The 21680-nt window shown below is 42.8% G+C and overlaps 2 protein-coding genes across 12 annotated transcripts in view; one reads left to right on the forward strand and one right to left on the reverse strand.

Moving 5' to 3' along the window:
* PHACTR1 (phosphatase and actin regulator 1) overlaps positions 1-21680 on the forward strand; it is a 246338-nt gene that overhangs the window by 205208 nt on the left and 19450 nt on the right. For 7 of the 11 annotated variants that reach the window (XM_083623888.1, XM_083623887.1, XM_083623885.1 and 4 more), the window contains 4 exons: positions 2014-2220; positions 7490-7811; positions 14586-14794; positions 15407-15563. In XM_083623888.1, the coding sequence (XP_083480014.1) occupies positions 2014-2220; positions 7490-7811; positions 14586-14794; positions 15407-15563 (895 nt within the window). The remainder of the gene's footprint in view (positions 1-2013; positions 2221-7489; positions 7812-14585; positions 14795-15406; positions 15564-21680) is intronic. The other 4 variants (XM_083623891.1, XM_083623892.1, XM_083623886.1 and 1 more) reach the window with 1 other exon arrangement.
* LOC310767137 (TBC1 domain family member 7-like) overlaps positions 17200-21680 on the reverse strand; it is a 44103-nt gene continuing 39622 nt past the window's right edge. Inside the window, exon 10 of the transcript XR_014550626.1 lies at positions 17200-18133. The gene's annotated coding sequence lies outside the window, so the exon portion shown is untranslated. The remainder of the gene's footprint in view (positions 18134-21680) is intronic.

A 21680-nucleotide genomic window follows, 5' to 3' on the forward strand; every position in this document is an offset into this window, starting at 1 on the left:
TCTTACACTAATATTGTCTGCTGGTGTTGTGTTAATGGATTTGAGATCCCGCCTTTCACTCCCCTTCAGGAGTCTCAAAGCGGCTAACATTCTCCTTTCCCTTCCTCCCCCACAACAAACACTCTGTGAGGTGAGTGGGGCTGAGAGACTTCAAAGAAGTTTGACTGGCCCAAGGTCACCCAGCAGCTGCATGTGGAGGAGCAGAGACTCGAACCCGGTTCCCCAGATTACAAGACTACTGCTCTTAACCACTACACCACACTGGCTGTCCTTTGAAATTTGCTCTATTGCAAAATTATATGTGTTTTTTAAATATATGGGTCTGCAGCTTTCCCCAATTATGTATTTTATTGTGTTTATATAGCTGCCAAGGCACCTAAAGCAAATACAGTGGTACCTCAGGTTACATACGCTTCAGGTTACATACACTTCAGGTTACAGGCTCCGCCAACCCAGAAATAGCGCTTCAGGTTAAGAACTTTGCTTCAGGATGAGAACAGAAATCATGCTGCAGCGGCAGCAGGAGGCCCCATTAGCTAAAGTGGTGCTTCAGATTAAGAACTGTTTCAGGTTAAGAACGGACCACTGGAACGAATTAAGTACTTAATCCGAGGTACCACTGTAAATGATATCAAATATAGAAGTTGGTCCTCTCCACTGCCCCTGCAGAGAGGAGGAGACAGTCTAGTTGGATCTGGCCCTGGTGTTGTCTTTGCCTCTGTCACGCTCTTGTTCCTTCCCACGGGGCAGGTGGTGTGACATCACCCTCTTTAGCCATTGTAATTTATGGCATCATGTATATAAGCTGATGACTAAGTATGAAAGGCACTGTGCTTAAAAAAAAAGAAATTCATTGGATGCAGACAGGTGGGATGTTTACAAATTCCACCACTAAGATTTATCCTTGCTTAAAGTGATCCTCATGTTATCTTGCTACAGACTACCCATTCTTTGTAAAACACAGGAAAGTGCAGAGAAACGATGAGCTGATTGTCATTGACTAGTCAGCACTTGAGTTATGTAGCTGAGGCATAGAGAGGGCAATGAGTTCAACATGGTTTTAGCATTGCTCTCAGCAGAAATAGCCTCATCTGACTACCCAGGCAGAGAAGAGAAATTAAGGCTCCAACTGCAGAGAAACACAATCCCTTTGATTGCTAGGATGAAATGACATATCTGAAATTTATTTAATAGCACAATTAGACTAATGATGGGAAACTGCTGAAAGCTCTAGAAATGTGGTGGAGAAAAGCACCAAGACATAAATCCAAACACTTTATCCACTTCTAGTTTTCCCTTGGGACACACGGTCATGGAGGGTCTTGCTGTGAGGAGTGTGCCTTGGCAGACAAGCCAAAGAGGGGAAAAGATTCCATCAATGCAAACTATTAGCCTAAGGGACCCCAGCTGAATCTACACAGATATAATTAAAAAACACTGTGAAAATGCTTTTTAAAAAGAATATATGGAATTTCTCATTAGCTCATCAGCGCCATCTATTGTCAGATTTGTATACTGCACTTAAAACGCACTTAAACCGTTATATTTTCAGCTGAGTCCCCTGTTAAAGCTGCTGGTTACACCCCTGCTCCTAAACAACAACTAAGCCATGGACAGAACTCAATGCTGATATATCCTGTTGGTCTGCCTGCATATCATTCTGAAGAGTTATGGTGATTAGCTATTGGGAGGAAATGCAATTAACTTAAGTAGAACAAGATTAGGAGAAGTGACATATGAATTTGCCCCCTTTCATGCCAGTGGAAGTTCTGCTATGTGTTGTGAAAGTGCCAGAGTTTGTTTTCAGTCTCTTCATGGAGAGTTTCTCTCCTCTCTCTCTCTCTCTCTCTCTCTCTCCCCACCTCCTCTCTCTCTGTATATAGTGATGTCTGAGCAAACTCTTACTGTTAGTTATGTTTTTTAAAACCCGCATTGCTCTGCTGCTTTCCTTGTCTATCTGCTACCGCTTTGCTTGTAACGTTGTTGCGTCTATGATGTGGTTGTGTCCTCCAGCGTCCGAAGAGAGCCCCACGTCCAGTGAATCTGGAGTCCACCTTTCTCAAGATCCTTCATCTAAACCAGTCTTGCTACTTCCCCCCAAAAAATCTGCTGCTTTCTCTGGAGACCATGAGGACACCCCAGTGAAACAGCTCTCCCTCCTCAAACAGCCCCCTGCCCTGCCTCCTAAACCCATTGCCAGGATTGCCAACCACTTAGCTGGTAAGTAAGTGTCCCAGAATGCTTTGTGCCGCCCCCTCCCTGAAAAGAGCTCTTGTTCCTGTGTCTCTAAATGGAATGTTTCACCCACCACCACCTCCATAAAGCTTGCCGTTGTTTTCACATCTCTCACTAATAAACCTGCATCACTGATTTTACATTCATGACAGGCCAAGGAGTTCTCAAACCTCATCAGAATATGGGCTGGAATTATTCAGGGGGGCTTCATTCCATGGACAACCTGGACTTATCATTCTCTCTCTCTCTCTCTCTCTCTCTCTCTCTCACACACACACACACACACACACACACACACACATGCACACAGCACCTTTGGGCCCTTAATGAACTATGCTTGTGGCATTTGCTTCTTATAATCTTTTTAGTGGGGTGGGTTGAGTGTGACTTGCCCTTTTTATTAAATTTCTGAATGTAGGAAGACCTTGGCTTACGCCTTGGGCATATATCCCTTCTGTACCTATTATGGTTAATAATTTTATTTTATGCCTGCTCTTACATTTAGTTTTCGTGTTTGTTTTTGCAGTCTTGAGTTGCTTTGAGTCACTTTTTTGTGGAAAAAGAGATTGATAGGTCGGTAATATCTGTTCTATGCTACTTTTAACTAGCCATTGACTTCCCCATCCCCAAGAAGTCTGGAACAGTAACGAGGGTGCTGAGAATTCCCTAAGAAACCTCAATATATCAAACGGAGCTTCCCAGTGGTAGTCTAGGAAAAAATAAATGACTAGCAAAACACTTTAAACCTGTTGTATAAATATTCCCCTTGTCCCATTTAGGCCAATGTGGATCCATCACACACATATTTGTTGTCATGTGGGTATTGCAACTACAACAACTGTTCATGCAGAAAATTAGTAGTCCTGTATTCTCTTTCAGACTTGATTGTTCTGTGTGTGTGGTAGATGCTCATCACAGCTGCCTTTAGGCTTCTGTCTCCACTAACATTCTTCCAATCTGTCCTTCAGGCCTTCCAGTTATAGAGGTTTCTTTTATATCCCTCTTTCTTTCAGTTTTCTTTTGCTCTGCTTCATAATCCGTATAATAACACACTAGGTATGCAGCTAGCTGGTCCTCTGCTCCAGGGATGCAGAAAGAATCTACAGGCCTCGCAACCTCCATAAGCTGGTATTGCAGAGCACTAATGTCTGATTAAATTAGCTTTAGGCCCCTTTATGGCTTGTTTCAGTTGTCAGTGCCCCTCATGTCCATCTACCCACTGTGTCTCACCAATCTTATATGTCTTCTCTTCTTCCATAGACCATGTTGGTTGGTTGTGGCTACTTGCAGCGCCAAATTGTACTTACATAATTTGTCTAGGAACCTTCCTATGCATCTTCGAGGAAAGGGGAGAGTTTGTTTATTTCTTCTTCCACCCAGTTGTTTTGTGTGTCCTTACACTCTTTGCAGGCCTGCAGAAGCCAGCAACTAAAACCATTTTAGGAAATATAGGTCATTTGTTTGTTTGTTTGTTTGTTTGTTTGTTTGTTGCTTTATCTTGCCCATGGCACCCCAAAGCTACATACAACTAAACAAATGGACAGTAAACACCTCATAGTTACATTAAATCCAGGGTGAAAGAAAAATACATAGTTGTTGTTCTCTTTGACATCTGGTGGCAGGGCGTTCCACAGGGAGAAGGCCCTCTGCCTGGTTCCCTGTAACTTGGTTTCTCGCAGTGAGGGAACCGCCAGCAGACCCTCGGCGCTGGATCTCAGTGTCCGGGTAGAATATTATAACAATAATATTATAGTTGGATAGCTCAGTTATAGCTGGGTAGCTCAGTTGGTTAAAGCATGGTCTGACAATGCCTAGAGGTTGCAGGTTTTAATTATGGGTTTCCCCTTAAAAATCTGATGAATAAAAAAGGCAATGTGTTGCCAATGAACAATTTCTGATATTTCAATACATGGTACCTCAGGTTACATATGCTTCAGGTTACATACGCTTCAGGTTACAGACTCTGCTAACCCAGAAATAGTGCTTCAGGTTAAGAACTTTGCTTCAGGATGAGAGCAGAAATCGTGCTGCGACGGCAGCAGGAGGCCCCATTAGCTAAAGTGGTGCTTCAAGTTAAGAACAGTTTCAGGTTAAGAACGGACCTCCCGAACGAATGAAGTTCTTAACCCGAGGTACCACTGTAACCTATTTGCAACATTAAGCCCCAACCTGGAAAACAGACCTTGAGTACCCTGAAGCCCCTTGCCTTGGGAGATGCCCAGTTATAAATCATAGAATTGTAGAATTGGAAGGGACCCCAAGGGTCATCTAGTCCAACCCTCTGCCATGCAGGAATCTTTTGCCCAATGTGGGACTCGAACCCATGACCCTGAGATGAAGAATCTTCAAAACCTCAGAGCTGTGTGTCATAGCAGCGGAGGAAACTGCCTTATATACTGCCAGCTAGGTCAGTATTGTCCACATGAACGGCTCTCCAGGGATTCAGACGGTAGAGTCCCAAACCGACTTGGAGATGCTGGGGATCTTCTGCGTACAAAGCAGATGTGCTACCATTGAGCTACAGCTCTTCCCTTTTATCATTAGAGGACAAAGCTAGGATTATAAAGCTAATCACAGGGCATACCTAGTTTAACCAGCTGATTGCCCTTAATCCCTCAGAAACTTTATTCATGGAAATCGAGGCAGCCTGGGGAAAAAAGAGCAGATCCTACAGGGCAACTTTGGGTTACTACAGTGGTACCTCAGGTTACATACACTTCAAGTTACATACGCCTCAGGTTACAGACTCCACTAACCCAGAAATAGTACTTCGGGTTAAGAACTTTGTTTCAGGATGAGAACAGAAATCGTGCTCTGGTGGCACGGTGGCAGCGGGAGGCCCCATTAGCTAAAGTGGTGCTTCAGGTTAAGAACAGTTTCAGGTTAAGAACGGACCTCCGGAACGAATTAAGTACTTAACCCGAGGTACCACTGTATCTGCTTTTTGACTGCAAAGTGTCTTTGAGAGGGGATGGTTTGCAGTGGCAAAATGGGAGTGGGATACTTAATGGTCCCCCCACACTGCTTTTTTTCTTGAAACCTTTGCCCTTCCCTATGCATTTTTACCCTTTTCAGTGGTTTTGATCTGTATTTAACTTGTGAACAAAGCTCTTGAACCTTACAGAGGATGCAGACACTGGGGGCTCCTAATAGTGCGTGTGATTGAGGTTGTAGTTTGGCCTCAGGTCTCAGCGAAATCAAAATGGCTTATTTCCGAATAAACATGCATAGAATCTGGGTGTAAGGGTCAAAAGACATAAATTTCTAAGATTCTTTTTGGTGGCCTCTGGGGATATTATTAGATTTGCATAGTCTCTGGAAATGAGCAATCGGCTCTAATGAATCATCTTTTCCAAGCCGAAAGTAAATTAACCTTATTCCATTGCTAATTTCTCCAGAGACATCCTTGGGTCCCGTTTTGAAGGAATTCTTATAATGAGAATTCTCACAATCGAAATGAAGACCTTCAGGTTTTCAATATAGCTCCAGCAATATAGCGTGTGTGCATGTTAGCGCTGAGGATTTTGTGAGAATAAATTTAAGACACGCTGGGAATGATTAACAGAAAGTGATGGAGGGAAACGATTTGCTAGCGATTAGCAGGAACAATAGCAGGAGACACGTGGCTGCAGAAAGAATTTCACTTGAAGTATGTCTTGTGAGGAATGGTTTATAAAAATTCTTCTCAGATTTCAACTTTTTATTTTTAAAAGTGTGTGCATTTTTAACTGGTTCAAGTACAACAATAGACTCTCTACCCCTTACATCTCCCATGTTGAGGTCTATGTTTCAGTTTCCCAGACAGGATGCTTGTCAAAACTGTGATGTCTGGGATGTGGCAGCATATCTACTAAACAATCCTTTCAACAGCAGGTTGGAAACATTTTTATGTACCCAGGCATTATAATTTCTATAATTACGCAGAAAGGTAGAACACCTCTGAACCTGGAGCAATCTTTCAGTCGACTTTATAATTTTTAACTGCTGCCTTGTATTACGGTTGGCAGTAGCAGTTTTTTGTTGTTGTTTTTATTTTGTTTTAATGAATCAGTTTATATTCTACACCTGCCCTGCAATCTATGGAACGGCAGTATGAAAAAGTTAGTATTTATAAATAAATGCAGGGCCAAGTTTTTTGTGGATCCTTAGTATTAGTGGCCACTCCTGGTAGGTCTGGAATTTATGTAGATCCTGAACCAAAGTGTAGGCCAAAGTGTTGATTTGCATTACTCCATTGATTATGAGGTCTTTGCATTGATTGTGTTTATATCCTTCAAGCTATCAACAGTCAATCACTTGCCTTTGTCAGTTTGTACCATGTGCAGTAACGGATAACGATAGCAAGAGAGAGGCTGGCACTGAACCAATGTGACTTACCTGTCATGTGACTGCAGTATGATTGCTCCTCCCCCCGCCCCCATTGTCAGTATCTGTAATATTCCTTCATCAAGCACAGCTTGAATATCACACCTACATAGATGGATCTGACTTATAGCTGGTACTTGGAAGTGAAAGACCCAAAGCAATGGATCCATCCACGTGGCAATGGTGGTATTGTCTCCCATATACTTCTGCTGCCATATTTGCAGGAAAGGGCAACCAAAATTAACAGGGGGCTGGAGCAACTCCCCTGTGAGGAAATACTGCAACATTTAGGATGTTTTAGTTTAGAAAAAAATGTGAGTAATGGGGGGGGCATGATAAAGGTGTATAAAATTATGCAATGTGAAGACAAAGTGTATAGACAGAGGTGTTGTTCCCCCTTTGGTGGTGTTCGATGAACTTCTGGGATCAGCAAACGAAGCTGAATGTTGAGAAATTCGAGGCAGACAACAGGAAGAACAGTGCATTATTGAACTATGGAACTTGCTCCCAGTAGATCTAGTGATGGCCACCAACTTGGATGACTTTAAAAGGGGATTGGGGGGGGGGGGGAAACCATGGAGGAACAAGCTATGAATGAGTACTACAGCCCTGGTGGCTGTTGACTGACTCCAGGAGCAGAGGCAGCGTACCTCTGAATGTTCATTGTTGGTTAGCACAGGAGAAGGCTTACATGTTCAGATCCTGTAGCAGACTCCCTGTAGGCCTCTGGCTAGGATGGTGGGCTTAGTGGGCGATCCAGCAAGACTCCTCTTCAGTTCTTGTGCATGGGAGAGCACCATGAGGGGGAAAAGACTCCCATGCTTTTTCTCTTTTTTTGAAGGAGACCTGAATGCCCCCACCTCACAAGTGCTCATCTTTTATCTTCTAGATCCTGGTGCGCCTGTGAAACTGCCTTGTATGCCAGTCAAACTGTCGCCTCCGCTACCTCCAAAGAAAGTCATGATTTGCATGCCTTTAGGGGGACCAGACCTCTCCCTTGCACCCTATTCCACACAGAAGAGCTGCCAGCAACCATTGGCTTCGCATCACCACACGGTCCTACCGTCACAGTTAGCACACCAGCATCAGTACGGCAGCCACAGCCCACATTTGCCTTCTGGATCCAGCACGTTGCCCATGCATCCTTCAGGGTGTCGCATGATCGAGGAGTTGAACAAGACACTGGCCATGACCATGCAGAAGCTAGAAAGGTAACATGGTGTTTTGAATTGTATTTGTCTGCTTATATAATAATAATAATTTATTATTTATACCCCGCCCATCTGGCTGAGTTTCCCCAGCCACTCTGGGCGGCTCCCAATCAAGTATTAAAAACAATACAGTGTATTAGAGTTTATAAAGAGAAATACAATACTTCATATCTACACAGGTCACAGTTTTGGCCTTGCCTCCTTCAGCCTCTGCAAGCTGGAGATAATTTTGCCATCTCTTTGCACGGGAGCATTCAGAAAGCAAAGATTCAACAACATCTCAATGGGTAGACCACATGCTTTGCACGCAGATGGTTCCAGGTTCTTTTCCCAGCATCTCCACTTAGGACTGGGAAAGACCTTCTATCTAGGACCCTGATGATGGTCCAGCTCCATAGAAGGCTGCTTCCCACCATCTGCCATCAGAGAAGGTGCCCTCCAAAGAGCGAATTTTGCAGAATTCACAGAAGCTGGGTCTCTCTGAGGGCAGGTGGCAATTGTTAACATACTTTAACAATTGGGTGTTAAATGCTTTAACATGAGGGTGTTTAAGTGATGTATATTTCCCATTTTTATATAAAATCCCCCCCAAGTTATCAGAAGTTTGAGATATACCAGCCTATTCTGTTATGCAACATATCTCAGAATGGTGATGATACAACCATTATTATTATTCTCGTCTCTTTTTCCTAGGTTTCAGCGAAGGACTTTCATAGTCTGGGTTTTCTTTTATTTTAAAAAAAGAATGTTATAGGCTGTGTGCGAATCAGACAGTTCCCATTGTCTTTTGAGATAATAACTTTCTGTATATGATAGGCTTCAGTAATTTGGAGACCAATTCCTGTAAGACATTTGAAAGCGGTTTGGCATGAAGCCATTTATCTAGATTGCTGCAACCTGGAATTATTTCATCTTCAAATGCTTTGTATTTCTTACCATTTCATGTGCCTGTTTCACAGGTTTCTAAAAATATTCTGCTGATCAGTTCTAGTGGCTTAGGCATAATCGTGATGGTAATCTTCATTACAGTTCCTATTAGTGCCCTCATTTTGTTTCACTGTATGTATTTGGTGGTCGAGAAGGTAGTGATAGCTGACTTGGAATGAGGTTGAGGCTCAGGATCTGTGCGGTTATGACCATTTTCTAAAAGGAAGCAACGTGATTAAGAAGATAATGATCAGATAGATGTTGGAGCTGAAGCAATATGCCCAAGGCAAACAAGGGTCCCTTCATGAATGTGGCTTTGAAAGATGAGTAGTAGTGACCGCCTGGTTTAATAATCAACCCAAAGTAATTTTATGGAAGGAAGTCTTCTGTTGCCAACTGCAGTCACAATATTCATTCCACATGTAGTGTTAGACAAATACAGAATTAGACCATGCTTTGTGCTTTTGGAGTCTTCGAACTTTGCAAGTTTGCACACTTTTAGAGTAAGTGTTAAGTGTTAAACACAGACTTCTTCAAATCTGCTCAGACATGGAGCCAATGGAAACAATACTACAATCTTCTAGTGCCAACAAATCAGCCTGCTTGTTGGTTTCCCAAGGGCAATTATTTCTGTGTTATATTGAAGCCTATATTAGTATCTGTAACAGGATGTTAAGTCTTCCATCCCGTTACCTGAAAGTGCAACTTGGTTAGGGGAATTCTCAACAGCAATTATTGCAACGACCAGTCCTGTGTTTTCCTCTGGGGCAGTTTCTTCCATGTGCACAGGCTCGTGTTAACTGTTAATTGCAAAATCTGGTCCATTGTAAATTAAAGAGTGGACACAATTCTGCGTGCAATAAGAATGCTCACCATTTGACTTCACAGAAGCATCTGTTCCCCTACAGCAATAGATGTTCCCATTTCTAAACTCCTATCAAGTCTGCAGTTACTAGGGCATGCTTTATGGTTAATAAGCAGAAAACAGGTGATGTGATTTGTTTCTGTTTTCAACTACTAATTAAGTGTAGACTACTGAAAGTGAAGGTCTCTTATTTTAGGAGGAAAGACCCACAACATACATTTAAAGCATACCCTGAGAACTGAAGGATCCCCCTCACAGAGATACAATTCCCCACACCCTTAACGAATTTGAGACACGTGGTTAGACTTAAATTTGATCCATTGGAGTTGAATAGCAATTTGGGAAGAGAGTACAGACTAGTATCAGTTGGAACTTCTGTGGTTATAAATGAACACCTCTAAAACACACACAGATACACATACAGAGAGAGAGGGAAAGTTGTAACAATGCTGCACCTTTGTGGAGCTTTAAGTTTCCCTGAATACGCAAGCATCACAATGTTTGTCCATCTTGGGAGCAGAGTATGGCTGCAGGAAGTCTGTTGTGTATTTTAGGAGGATCTGGCAACAGGGAATCCTGACAATTTCAGGTTTCGTTTATTTAAAATGAAGGAGCATTTTTCTAGCCCTCATGGATTCAGAGGAAAGATTAGAACTATGTGAACAGTGTCTGGTAAATCAAATCAAGGGCTGAAGGCAAGAATACTGGGAGTCTGGAAGCGGGACTGTAATTCGCTGAGTGTGTGCATACTATTTCAATGGCTAATATGTCCTGTCTGACCGACCTTGTTAGCTGTCTAGACCTCGTTCGAATTTACTCTTCCTTTTTCTCTGCAGCACTATTTTATAGCAGCTAATAATAATAATGTGGCACTCCAAATAAACCATCCCCCTAAAAAATTAAAATAAAAAACCCTCAATTTTGGGTGCAGTGCAAAAATATGCCAAATTAGCAACTCAATACAAATGCACTTAACGTTTCAGAAATTTGATTTCATTGATGCGGTACTGAAGAGGGTGGCAGGGGCACAAAGGCGCATAGCCCCCACCTATTTCCTGTAAGCCCGAAGCAGTAAGCTTTGTACCATAATAATACGCCAATTATTTCAGTTGCACTCAGTGTCAAAAATGATGTCTCTTAACTTCCACAATCCTCAGAAGATTAAAAAGCTGGTGGCTGTTTCCCCCTGAAAAAGCGCCTGCTCTTTTCATAATGCATGTGGACAAAGCATCTACAAAGCCGACATGTCCTGATACATTTTTAAGTTATTTTGCTGAGACATTCTCTGTTTTGGCAAATGTCTCCAAGGAGATTAGTGTAGATTTTCAGAAGAGATGCATTTCATTTTTTAAGAGGTTGGTTATGCCAAATAGCGTCTCTTCTGGGTGTTTTTGACAGCATTGCTGCTGTTAGTTCTGCTTGCCTCAAAAGAAAAATTAAACCTAAAGGAGATCTATTGCTGTGTTTGTAGTAATGAGCTTTAACAAGAGATGTATTATTGAGACTACACATGCCTATAATATATGCACATGCCTATCATATGCATGCATTGTATAATGTACAGTATATTTTGGATGTGAAGTTATTGGATATTTTTATTTGGCCTGTTGCTGAGCTTAATGCTCAAATTTTAAAGCACATGAAATGAACTGTTAAATGTTTATTTTTGTTAGCATTATGTTGGACTGATACTATACTTTTTTATGTATCATTAATTTATTACTGGTTATACTGTCAGTTTTTTATGTGAACTACTTTGAGTTACAGGTGTTATCTTTGGAAATGTGACGTGTGTATACACACACACACACACACACACACACACACACTGATTACTATGACTGTATATATAAAAACTGCAATATATGCTGCCCTCCCGTCTGCACTTACTCAAGAGTAAGCCCCACTGAAGATGGTCAAACTTACTTATGAGTAAACATGCATAGAATTGTGTCGCACAGATATATCTGATTGCAAAGATGTTTAGGCCTCAAAATAAAAAGGGACTGAAAAGGCTTGAGTCCAGTAGCATCTTTAAAACTAAATTATATTAATTGACTATAAACTTTCAGAGGCTCTAACCTGCTCCTTCAGATATCAAGCTAACAGACAGAAACTGAACACAGGAGACAGAAGGCTGAAATTGGCAGACATGTGGCACAAAACCACCTGATTGCCAGTCTGCAAACAATATATTTTTATGTCTCTCACTTGAAGCTAGAGATATGAAATGTACCTCCCAATAGCAGCCAGCACTCATCAGAAAAAGCAAAGCAAACTACACATGCAATGGAGTAGAGGGGTGTGAGAATTTCTCATTTACACAATTGAACCAGCTTTGGATTGGAAAAAAGGAGTATTTATCGTGACAGCCAGGCAAGGATCAGGGGCGGAGTGACGGGGGTGCGATAGGGGCGGGCCGCACTGGGTGCTACCACTGAAAGGGTGACAAATCCCAGGTGGCACTCACCACGGGGCCTGCAGCACGCCCGAGCCACGCTTCTCGAGAGATGCAGTGGCTTAGGTGCGCACAGGCTCCACGGCTCAAAAGGTCCACCTGCTGCCTCCCCCCCCCCCGCCAAGCTGTAGGGCAGCTGAGGGAGAGGAGGCAGGCAGACTCCTCGGAGCCGCGCAGGCGGCTGCCTCCCCCCCGCACCACTGGCCCCGCCCCCATGCCACCCCGGACACCCAATCGGATTGCTCCGCCGCTAGCAGGGAGTACAATCTCGTCCCTGAAGTATTGGAACTGTTAATGCTATCTAGAACGTTGACCTGTAGTCACAAATACTCTGTAGACTGAACATGGGACATTTCCTCTCGCTGTATGATTCTCATTTGCAATTCGGGACACGATCTCATAAATAACAGCCAACCAAGTGGAATTATGTCCAGAGAGGTGACATAATGGAAGGGGCACGGGTTCCACCTCCTCATGCTTGAAATAGCTTCTGCTTAGATGCAGGTCAGATTTCTAGTGGTAGCCCATAAGGGTATGCTTACAGAATGCAAGGTGTTTGTGTTGTGTGAGTATGTAGTGTGTTATCTTGGGTGCCCATCACCCATGCTGATTTCAGAGAAGGATTGACTTAGCATTAATCTAGTCTGAGGTGGGCAACTCCAGATATTGTTGGTCTATAACTCTCATCATCCCTGATCGTTGGCAACGCTGGGTTGGGCTGATGAGACTTGTGAGTCTAGCAATATTTGGAGAACCACAAGTTTCCTACCTACCACTGATCTAGTCCATCCATATACAGCTTTCAGAACTTAATCTATATGGCATTCACTGAGAGTTTCCTTTAATATAATGAATTGTTCCATGCTTTTATATTTCAAGGATATTATATTGGATTTTCCATGTTAATCACTGAAGAATTGCACAGATTTGCAGTTAGTTAGTTTTTATATATATATAAAATAATGGATGAAGGCTAATTGAATTTAAATTATTGAAGCATATCCATAAATGAAAAGCTAATTGAAAGTTTTAAGGGGATGTTACACATTTCTATATCATTAGGAGGATTTGGGCTGACATTCGCTTTTTTTTTTTGGATAACACGTTCAACGTATAAATGTAATTAAAATCAAATACCGATGTTCCCATCCCAATTCATCACCAGTGTTTTTTTATTCTTCATAGCGCAAAATTTGAATATCTCTAGGCACCCATTCCTTCTCTTCAATTTGCCCAGCAACGATAAATATCTCATTATTGCTATTATGTTACGCCTGTAAAAATTAACAAAATTATCTCTTTGAAGTGTGATATAACCAGTATAACAATACAGTGAATGGAGAGAGTGCTTTATTCCCCAAAGGCGCAATCCACAGGCAAACTTCCCTGTAGAAATTTAATAGGGGCCATGCAAATTCAGCATCTTCATATATCTTTCACTGCTAACTGACACACTTGGTTAGTGTTAGACCTACTCATTGATACTTGTTGAATTGCTTTATGCACTTGCGTTCTGATTTTGGCCCACCCATCCCTCACAACAACTCTATGTGCCTGCAAGTGCAGGTTGCTGTTCTGAATGGGTTGCCAGCCCACAATGGCTTTTTTCTACTAGTTCACATAAAATTTTTGAACTGCCAGCCAGTACAAAGTTGCTTAAATTGGGGTGTGTTATGATAAACTAGAAGACTGCTATTCATTGGCCATAGCACCCTTTACGGTAGGGAACTCCTTGTGGAATGAAAAGAGGTTTATATGGAAATCCCCCATGAGTTGTGAATTTTGGTGAATGCCTCTTTCCACTTGCAAGCATTTATAGGTCCACTTATCTCTTGAGATCTGCAGACCAGGCCCAGCTTAGGATTTCTTCCATTACAGAGGTAATACTTGTGGAGAGCATAACAGAGCCTCCTTGGTGGTAGCTCTCACACTTTGGAATTATTTGCGCAAATTGGCCCAGAACTCTGTTAGAAAGAAATGCTTTGTTTTAGGGAGTTTACAGTGTCATATGTTTTTAGTACTTCTGGTTTCTTATTTTATTTTTTACATTTGCTAATGGTCACTTTCTTTTCTGCCCTTTTTTGTTTAACTGGTGTGTACTTAGTGCTAGGCTGTGTATTTTTTACTGCCTGTTCAGTTGGATTTTTTGATGCATAGAAACTATACCATGAGTTCTGTGGAGAATAGGAGAGGGAGAAACGTTTTTATATTTGTGCATTATGAGGACAAGTATGCGCACAGTATTTAAAGCACTATCACAGTGGGCATTATCCAACTGGCACTCTTCACCTTTTACCCAGCATGAACTGAATCACATTGCAAACTTGTGGATCTGGATTGCCAGGGCTCATCCCAGGGCATGAAAACGTTCTGCATCCAGTGATTACACTTCCAAACCGGTCTCCTTGATGTAAAAAAAAAAAAAATACATCCATTCGAAAGGTGCTAGCATAACCTTTTGATGCTTGGGAAGCAAGTCATTCCAATGTCCTTCTCTCTCTCCCTCCCCCTGATTTCCCCCAAGCTCTGGTCTGCATGGGGGAGACAGTGTCACCAAATGTGGACCAGGAGGCCTTTCAGACATGAGACAAGTGCCAACGGTTGTGATCGAATGCGATGACAATAAAGAAAATGTGCCTCATGAATCTGACTATGAAGATTCTTCATGCCTCTATGCAAGAGAAGAAGAGGATGACGACGAAGAGGAAGATGAGGACAGCTCAATATTTACAAGTAAGAGCTGCTCTGATAACAACACAGTGTTGTAGACAGATTTGATAGCCTTGGGAATAGGCACGAAGAAGCTCAAGGGCAGCAAGGTGACTCGCTCCCTTCTTAAAGTCCTTAGGTTCAAGGGCACATATCATTCCCATCCGCACGGTGGTGTGCATTGTGTTAAGGACTGTGGAGCAGGAAGATGAGTGCAAGGCTTGTTTCCTTGCCCCCCAGTCCTTCGTCTAAACTGCTGTTGCTTTGATGCAATGGAGAGCCTGTCAGGGGCTTGCTGCCCTCTTGTATCACGATGATGGCAGCAATAGGTCTTGGGTGAAAAAGACACACTGTTTTCTGGGCTTAGGCCAGAGCCACTTCTGCATCCGCACTGCCTGTCTAGAGCTGATGTACAAAATAATAATTTGCATTTTCTTAGTAAGTAGCACACTGAATCAGCGGAAAGGCTTTTAAAAGAGGTTTCTAGTTTGAAGATCAGAAAGCATCCATCTTCCTATGTAGGAAAGGTTTTTTAAAAAACAAACAAAGTCTGTGTTGCTGTGATCCTAGTGCTATAGATGAAGACACAGCACAGTCTAAAGTTCCATTCTCAAAATCTGCTTCTTTCTGCCCAAGGTTCCCTCGCCATGAAAGTCTGCAGGAAGGACTCTTTAGCCATCAAACTTAGCAACAGGCCATCTAAACGAGAACTGGAGGAAAAGAACATCCTACCCATGCAGACCGATGAGGAGAGGCTTGAGCTGAGGCAGCAAATCGGGACAAAGCTGACAAGGTAAGAACCGTGCAATTTCCTCCCTTTGGCCCGCACCAAATGCATAAGGCAGCTTGAGCTATCCAACTTTTTATTCTTGAACTAACAAGAGGGCAGCGCAGCGTCCAGCCAAAGATAAGCACTTTCAATCCTAGAGCTTTCAGTAAAAGAGCTTTTGGGGCACTTGTTCCCCACATTTCCTCTGAGGAGCTCAAGGAGATGTGTGTGGAACCCACACAACCAAATATCGCACTTCAGAATAATCCCTTAATTTTCTGGCCCAGCCAGTTTTCAGTATCATCAGTTAGAACACTTGATCAATTTCTTTATACTATAATAATATTTCCAAAACTTCATCATTCTTTCCTGATCACTAAGGAATTGGCACATAATGACATAGATCTCAAGTTAAATTAAGGGAGTAAAACCCTTCTGGTCCTTTGGGAAAAGTTGAGATGCAAAGTACGATTCCAGCTGACAATTTTAACAACTTTTCTAACAGACTTTTACCATTCTAAAGGAAGCCCCCAGAGTCTTGGAACAGCCAGCTGATTAAATTACCTACATTATTTGCAGAAAGAACATAAAACATAGAAGAAGAAAAACTCCACACATTTTTAGTACCAGACTTATTAGGAAATAATTATCACTGCTGAGACTGAACTAGATTTCTCCATCCTCACAAGAAAGCTGATTAAAATGTCTTATACAAATTCTTTTGGCTGTTTCAACTCAGGAGTAAGCACTAGTAGAGGCTTTTGACAGAACAGAGGTGAGCTCCATGAAGACAGAGAAATTGCCATAACAAAAAATAAACTTAGGCTGCATTCGCGTGGCAGCTTACTCCATTTTCACAATGCTTCCCTAACTTTTAATTTCAGCATTATATTTGACTTTTCACATGATGTAAAAGCAGTTTCTGGAAAGCTAATGAAATATAGTGCGCGTCTAGTGCTCATTTCCTTGTTATTTGATTCCATTTAAATTTCCATTCACGATCCACTAAACCCAGAAAATCTCAGGAATAAAGTGATAACATTTGGGGTGCAGCTCTTCCCTGCCGTTTTCATGAAGGAATCATGAGGGAACAGAAGCACGCATGTGTGGAAAGGGGTAGGAGAATAGGGACATTGTTCAATTATGCTCATTGTTGTACCACACCACGCCCACTGGTGTGAATGGAATTTGGTACAGGTGGCGGCCATTTTAGGTGTGTCCAAAGGAGACACAATCACTGACATATGGGTCCTTTTTGACCCGGAAGAAGGCAGAACCGGGGCAGGTGGGACATAACAGGGCAGGGCATGCTCCATCGATGTGTGTGGGGGCCAGGAACAGAATCCCTGCGCAAATTGGTTGCCGCCTTGCCTGTATGACATGCCAGTATATCAATCAAAAAGCCACAGTTGTTCCATAACACAACAGGTACTACAGTGTGAAAAGAACATATATATTGAGAGAGAGAGAGAGAGAGAACAGAAGCACTAGCATTATAATAAGGAAAACACAATATTCCCCACATTTAAATATACGCTCAGTGGAGGATACAATGGAATTACTCTCTCTGCAAGACCAGGGGCCAATTTGTCATAATTATTAAAATGACTGAAACATGAATCTGAAACAATACTAGGAGGAAATTACATTTTATTAAATATTTTGTTTTATTTTATTTTATTTTATTTTGAAAAACAACCCTACTGATAATGGCGCTGGGAGGAAAGTGAGCACAAGACATAGGAAAGGGAGGATTTGTGGCAGCAAAAGGTGGGCGGGGAGAGAGACATTGTCAGCCTGCCCTGGTGTGTGTCTCTAGGAGAGACAGGGGTCTGGAATCATACAGTCGCGTGTTGGCTTCTTGGTCAGCAGTTTGGTGCTGGCTTCCAGGTCAGCATCCTTGGAAAATTATTCAATGGGTGTGCCAGCCCTCATCCCAAACCTGTTGCTCTTTCACATCAGTTTTGTAATGTCTGGATCAAGGCAAAATTTGAATAGAACTTTGTAAGAGCCTGGCAGTCAAATAACGTGGTGAGATATTTTGAGTCAGCCTTCACTGCTGCTTCTTCACACCCATTCCCCCCACCCTTTCTTGAACTTCCTTCTGCTTTCTTGGGTCTCCTGTCCCAAGAGGAAAATCCCTTCTCTGACGCTGGCATTTGGTGGACAGAGAAATCCCTTATTGGCACTGATGGAATTTTCTCCTAATGTGAAAAATACTAGCTTCAGAGGAAGGATTTTTCTGAAGCAGGGGAGGAAAGGTTGCATTCCTCCTCTATACCTGCTGTGATCCTGAATATTATCAGGCCCCTCTAGCTGATATGATTTGAATTCAACAACAACAACAACTTCACTTTAAATGCAAGGATGCATTTAATGTCAGGCCTAGTTGGACCTCTTCCCCCACCCCATCCTCCAGACTTTGCAGTGGAACTCTAAAGGTTCCTGTTGCCACATGGAGAACTTGGTCATTGCCGCTCTGACTCATCGTCATCACTGCAGTCACTGCAGCTTCGCTGTGCTCCTGCGCTTTCCCCAACTGTGCTGTGAATTACTCAGCGTTCTTCATTACACAAAAGGTTCTTCAAATTGCCCTGGAGGGAAACATAAACAGCCGAATGAGAACAGTTATGTTTACTAAAAGTTTGCAGCAATGAGGTCTGCGGCATTGGAGGAAATTGATTTTCTTGAATGAACGTTGAGAGTACTACTCAATGTGTGCACTGAGAACTACTGCAAGAATGACCTCTGTTGTCCATAGAATTGTCAAGTTGGATGGGACCCCAAGGGTCATCCAGTCCACCCCCCGCAATGCAGGAATCTCAGCTTAAAGCATCCATGACAAGATGGCCATCCAATCTCTGCTTAACAGGGAGCTTTCTGGGGTTTTTTGTTGGTTTGCTACATGTAGTTATACCTCACTTTTTCAGCCCAGAATGCTCCCCATAGGGCTTTAAAAAATCAGTATGAAGTACTTTGGTTGGCTCTTCCTGACAGGTAACTGATTTTGAGAAGAGAGTTCAGGAGGGCATCTGGGACTCCTTTGGGGTGCAGGGTGTGGGCTGTGGAGCTGCCTCTTATTGAGCGCAAAATGTGGAAAGACAGGGGCAAAAACAAAATAATACAGATGTGCCTGGTCGCTCTCTCTAGGGGATGGTCTAGGTCCAACTGTAGAAAGCGCCCCATCTCTTCTGCTGCCTTCGAATCCTGCCTTCGAAGCAGCTCTGTAAAAGATGCTGAAAATAATAGAAGCACAATTCCACCTGGTGAAATCCCTTTCTATTCACGCTGATACCCTTTGAATATGTTTGTATATATAGCCAAAATGGGGAGAGTTAGGTAGGTCATCTGCCTTGCAAGGAGATGATTCCATCCCCAGCATCTTCAGATAGGGCACCCTGGTAGGTGGGTGGGTGGGCGAGGGAGCATCAAACAGCTAACCTGCCCTCACCACCCAGCCTTGGCATCAGGCCACACCCCTTCCCACATGCTGGCTCCTCCCCCTGCTTGCTGGTGAGTACCGGCACTTTTTTCTTGGAAAAAAAAATGTATGTGTGTGTGTATAAACACAGAGACATATACACACACACAGCTGTGTAGATGGCTGCTGCTTGCCCAGCCCTTGGCATAGGGCCAGATCCCAGAACCAACTCAAAACAGTCCTGAGCACAGCAGCTTATAGGACAGCCATCCCCAATGATTGGGACACAAAGAGGTTGGCAGTGGGGGAAAAGAAGCTTGAAAGCTGATCCCTACCGACAGAAATAAAAGAAGGAAGAAGCTTTTCTTGTTGCTTTTGGCAGATGAAAGAGAACAGCACAATGATATTGAGAGTGTGTGGCAGTAACGATATGAAAGAGGTTTTGGAAACTCTGAGCAGCAATTCTCCCATAAAATACTGACTGATTGCTTGGGTTATTGTTGCTCTGGAATTCTTCTCTCTCCCCCTTTTTTTCTTTAAGGAGAGTGATGACTTTATTCTTTATCTCTTTGCAGTGCACTGAGAAGTCTGAAATCATTGTGCTCTGACAGTCATAAACTTGCTAGAGTTATAAAACTGTCAGTTCACTGAGTGTTCAGGACTAGATTCAAATTTTATAGATGTTCCTGTCAAATTTCTTGACATCACACAGTGCATGCTTTTAGTTAACGTCTCCCCAACCCCCTCCCAATGGAGCCTTGTTTATCCTGGGCAAAAATCTTACTTTTCTATTATTTCTTCATTGCATTAATATCCCACCTGTTTCTCCAAGGAGCATACATGGTTCTCCCTCTCCTCATTTAATCCCAACAACCACCCTGAGAGGTAGATTAGGCTGAGAGGCAGTGACTGGCCCAGGGTCACCCAGTGATCTACATGGCTGAGTGGGGATTTGAACCCTGGTCTCCCAGGTCTTAGTCCAACACACTAACCACTACACCACACTGCTCTAGTGAGTGAATAAAGTCACAGTGATGTAGCTTCAGGATGGTTGAATACAGATCAGGTATCCCTTTATAAGCAGCTTGACACAGAGTTAGGATGGCTGCAGAAGGTTCACCAAAAGTAAGACTGGCATCTTTGTTGTAGTTATTTGGCGGGGCGGATACTCTGAAATGCTGTGTTTTTTGCTTCTGCTATGCTAGAAGATAAAGGGTTGCGGACAATGGACAGTGTTAACATACTTTTGCAGTTGACAGTTGGCAGCTTTTACCTACTTTCCTTTTCTGCGAGGTTCAAAGCCCCTTTAACATTTCCGTGAAAATGCTTGTTTCCACTTCCTGCGTTCCTCCTTTTAACAAGCTGTTCTAATGAGGCTTCTGAAAAGCCATTACATAACACCCTTGCTACGTGTTGCACCGAGCACAACAAAGATACCCATTGCAATGCTGAACTGTGCAGCTTTATATTTTTATTCCCAGGCCCAGCTAGATAAAGCCACACGTCTAATTGCTTTACAGTCCTAAGGTGAACTCTCTCAAACATCCTCTTTGTAACACTGGCTGCGCACTGTAAGGATAATAATCGTGATTAGCGGTACTTAAACAGAGCTGTCCCCTTTTAAAGTGTGCCCTTGAATATAAGTTCATTCTGAACACACGTGGCATGATCCTGACCTTTTTTTTAAAAGCACTTTGCCGGTTTCTCGTATTTTCATCGGTTCCAAAATTATATGAAGTATAACTCTCATCTTCTCTTACATTGGGCCTGAGTTATGTACCAGGTTTATTTGTACTTAGTAACAGCCGTTACGACAGTGACAGTGACAGTAACAGTGAGGGGATCACTTAAGAAGATAGGGTTGTGGTGGATGTAGCCTTTTCTCCCATGCCATCACCCTGATGGAAAATCTACTTGCAGAAGACAGCAGTGCCCACCACAGTTGCAGAGGCTCTGAGACCTGGCAGAGTGTCTTTCCCACTGGGGATGCAACTGAGACTTTAAAGTAGCTGTATTACTACAAAGGAATTTCAGAAATAGACTGGAAAGAGAAACTGCTGAATTGCAACTCATTACCAAACTTAAAACCATGGAGAGACCTGGTCTGAACAAAGACATTGGATTCTTATCTCATTATACATGACAAAGCCATTTTTCACCTTCTCACCCCTTGCTTTTTCCTGTAAGACCTATTGCAGTCGTTAAGAGTCGTCAACAGGCTCATCACAGCTATCTGCCAATCACCCATTCCCACCACCCTTCTGAGTAATACCCCTCCCCACCTTCTCACTATATAGAAGGATCTGGCAACTTCTGTTTCAGTGTATCTGAAGAAGTGTGCATGCACACGAAAGCTCATACCAAGAACTAACTTAGTTGGTCTTTAAGGTGCTACTGGAAAGAAAAAAAATTTTTTGTTGAGACTTCTTAAGTCAGAGCTGGATCAGGCCCATGGGCCAGATCCTTAATTACTCACCCCACAAGCCAACTTTTATGGTCGCCTGTCAGTCACTCAATCTCATAATGGTGTCAGGTGATTGATGCCTGTCAAAGTTCAGAGGAGGTCACTGCAACTGCCGATCAGGTGACTAGCATCTCCAGTCGGACAGTGATATGGGGCATGCTGCTCCCATCAAATGACCAGGCCCCCTAAGGGCCTTCTCCTTTGCTGGGGTTGATGTGCGTGGTACCACTTTCCCACTGGGGATGCAACAGTCCCC

This window comes from Podarcis filfolensis (genome assembly GCF_964270895.1).
Source record: "Podarcis filfolensis genome assembly, chromosome: 7".
Classification (NCBI taxonomy): Eukaryota; Metazoa; Chordata; class Lepidosauria; order Squamata; family Lacertidae; genus Podarcis; species Podarcis filfolensis.